The sequence below is a fragment of the Patiria miniata genome, unplaced genomic scaffold (assembly GCF_015706575.1).
Source record: "Patiria miniata isolate m_02_andy unplaced genomic scaffold, ASM1570657v1 HiC_scaffold_28, whole genome shotgun sequence".
Lineage (NCBI taxonomy): Eukaryota > Metazoa > Echinodermata > Asteroidea > Valvatida > Asterinidae > Patiria > Patiria miniata.
Window position 1 is genome coordinate 1019044 of NW_024037067.1, and position 3034 is coordinate 1022077.

Sequence of the window (3034 nt, forward strand, 5' to 3'; positions counted from 1 at the left end):
GCACTAGAGGCGAAAAAAAAATCAAAGTGCGCCACGGTTAGGGGCCGCACCACGTAGGGGACATTAATTAGCAGTAATAGGGCTGCAGCCTTCCTTATCTATTATCGCCTGCCTTCATTTTTTATCGACCGAGCTTGGATCCGCCACTGGAAACGACATTTCATGTTATTTTTGTGTTTCTTGTATAATGTGAAGTTTCACCAGTGGGTTCGGTGATGATATCGACATATACGGTCAATTCAATCGGGACATTCACCGTTCGTTTAGCTGGTTTCTGGTAAGCTGTTCCAATAAAATACTGTCTGTTAAGAGGACAGAGCAACACCTATCTATAAAACCACTCCAAAAATTATGTGAATGTTGTTATTTGTGTGTTACAGAATTAACCGCGAGCGCTCGCAGAGCAAGGAACCAACGCTAGGTGTGATACAACACGTCATCTAGACTTGACTTGAACTACTGTATAAACAATGAATGGACTGGACTGCCGAGTTCCGATTGTAAATAACGTCACCTTGGAGAGGGACAGGTTAACCGATCTGGTAGGTCACTATTTTTTGGTACTTTGAAACTGTCGAGACTTTCTGCAAGTCAGCTTGTCCATCTATTATTCTTATAGCGAGAGAGATTAACGCCATCAACATGGCGACTATGGCGTCGTGGGACATCTTTCTTTGCGTGTTGTACGGGTTCATTGCTGTTGCCATCATCGCTGGTAACGGATTCTGTCTCGCCGTGCTTCGTGGTGTCAACAGCATCCAGAGGCCCACTAAGTTTATGATTGGCTCCCTGTCGGTGGCAGATCTCTGCTTTGGGATCTTTGTAGTTGTACCAGTCATTGTGGCACTAGCCCTGGATGATCTGCCGAGCCAGAGGGCAAGCTTCTGTACCTTCTTCGCCTTCGCCGTCATCCTCTTCCCGAGGGCAAGCATCGCTTGCATCTTAGTCATCAACCTGGATCGTTTCGTGGCCATCAACCGGCCGTTGCACTACCGCGATTTGGTAACCATGCGTCGAGCCTACCTAGCAGTCGGTGCCGTCTGGTTCCTGTCCTTCACACTGACCTGCCTATTCGGCTTCCTGCCGGGCAGCTCAACCGTCTACCATGGCCAATTCCACATGTGCTTCTTCAGGTTCGCGGGAGGAAGCAGCTTCGTCGTAACCAACGTGCTGATTGTAGTCAGTGTGGCCATCCCGATCGTGGTCAGCATCGGCCTGTACATCTTCATCGTCAAGATTGCCCGTGGTCACGTCAAGCGAGCCAACTCAGCTTCTCATAGCATAGACCTGGCTATGCTGAGTGGTGCCCAGTCCGCCCAGGCTCCACCTAACCCAGCCGCTAAGCCAAACACCAAGGCTGCTTTCACCTTCCTGATCGTCACAGCTGGCTTTGTGGTTGCCTGGCTGCCATTCCTGGCTATCCTTCTCCACGAAGGTCTGAAGAACGACATCGTCCCACGCTGGCTGGCTGACATCTCCCAGATAGCTGTCTTCACCAGCAGCTGCTGGAATGTAGTCATCTTCTACATCAGAAATACTGGGTTCCGCAAGAGGGCACGAGAGCTTCTCAGGCTGAGGGATTAGACCAGGGGCTTTTCCCCGGAAAGCCACAGTTTCGTCGCTGGCTTCACTCTAGTACAGGCCTTGCTTAAACCAATCGCAAATTCTGCTATAACTTTGGACTCATATAAATCACAGGACTTGATGTTACTGTAGCGGACAATTGTCAATTTGGGTATAATAATATTTCATGCAGTGAGGTGCCTGTAAAGAGTGAAGTCTATGAAACTGAGTAATTATCAAAGTGGTGAATTACTGGGTGAAAAAAATAAATCACCCAAGCGAACATGGAAACCATAATATGGCTGTGTTCCCCCATAACAGAACTGAACATAATGACGTCACGCGTTGTTTACATGTGCGCTGTCTTAGGAACCAGGTGGAGACGAGAGGCAAAAGGCATCCAATAAGGAAGCGCGCCTGTGAACAAAAACATTACGTCATTATGTCTCAGGTCTGTTGATATAGCTCCAAGATGACCCGAATTGTATTCAGTTTTAGTGTTGTCATTAAGTACTTGGAGATTGAGTGTCAGTGTTGGACTTATCGAACCAAAGTCAAACCTCTGATGCAAGACACACGTCTTCAAAAAATGGGTTATTTGTGATTACAACAAGCCTGGCGACCTAAGCCAAGCAAGTCCTCAGAATGTTCTCCTGTATATACAAACCCTTTTTTGATAAAAAATAATCCAAACTATAGGAACAAAAGGGAACAACAAGAGTCCTCAAAAGTATAGTAAAACCAGACCCCGGATGAGGTTTATGGGCACTTGCATTGTTCTCACCTTTAGTATCCCTCTTCTGTGGTACCGTTAGACAAAAGATCGACCAATTTATGGGGTACCATTGTTCCGTTTGTGCGCGTATACCCCATAAGGTAGCGCTCGTAAAAAAAAAAAACCACTATAGCTTATACAGATCAGGCACTTTAAAGCGTGTGTACATGTTTAACTGTCTGAGGACAGCAAGACAAAGAAAGAATATTGGATTATTGTTGTGCTCAGACGCACATCTTTTGTTGAAAACGGTCCTCAAACGTACGGGTGTGTACTGTGGTTAGGAAAGGGTCTTCCCCACATGCTGGTATATATGTATGTGTGAACGCAGCCACAGATATACGTATACTTGTGGGGAAGACTATTGTTTCCCTTCTTCTGTTCTGCTTTGTTCCTATTGAAATCTCAACCTCCATAGCGCTCCCTTATGGGACAGATAGATTTCTAAAGACTTCGTTTTGGGTTCTATTGTAAATATTGTTCTATTGTGTTTTCTACCCCATAATGGAACCATGTACGTGTACAGGTTTTGTTTATGGTGTAAATCGAGGATTTCCTATTGTTCCTCTCTCTCTTTTTACAACAGCTCTCATTGGTTTCGTACGCGTTTTCTAATCGAGGACTTCCTCGATTTGACTCCCGTCCGCAATTACACAAAGATGTTTCACATGTGTGTCCTCGATTTACACCATAAAC

General features: G+C 45.7%; 1 protein-coding gene across 1 annotated transcript; it reads left to right on the forward strand.

The window, feature by feature from the left end:
- The first annotated feature begins 386 nt into the window (after positions 1 to 386).
- Positions 387 to 3034, forward strand: LOC119734702 (beta-1 adrenergic receptor-like). Its single transcript, XM_038208240.1, has one exon. It carries the CDS (start codon positions 643 to 645, stop codon positions 1582 to 1584), a length of 942 nt encoding a protein of 313 aa, XP_038064168.1. The 5' UTR covers positions 387 to 642; the 3' UTR covers positions 1585 to 3034.

Excerpts from the sequence above, each read along its gene's own strand:
- LOC119734702 (XM_038208240.1), top strand. The coding sequence starts at position 643 with ATGGCGACTATGGCGTCGTGGGACATCTTTCTTTGCGTGTTGTACGGG.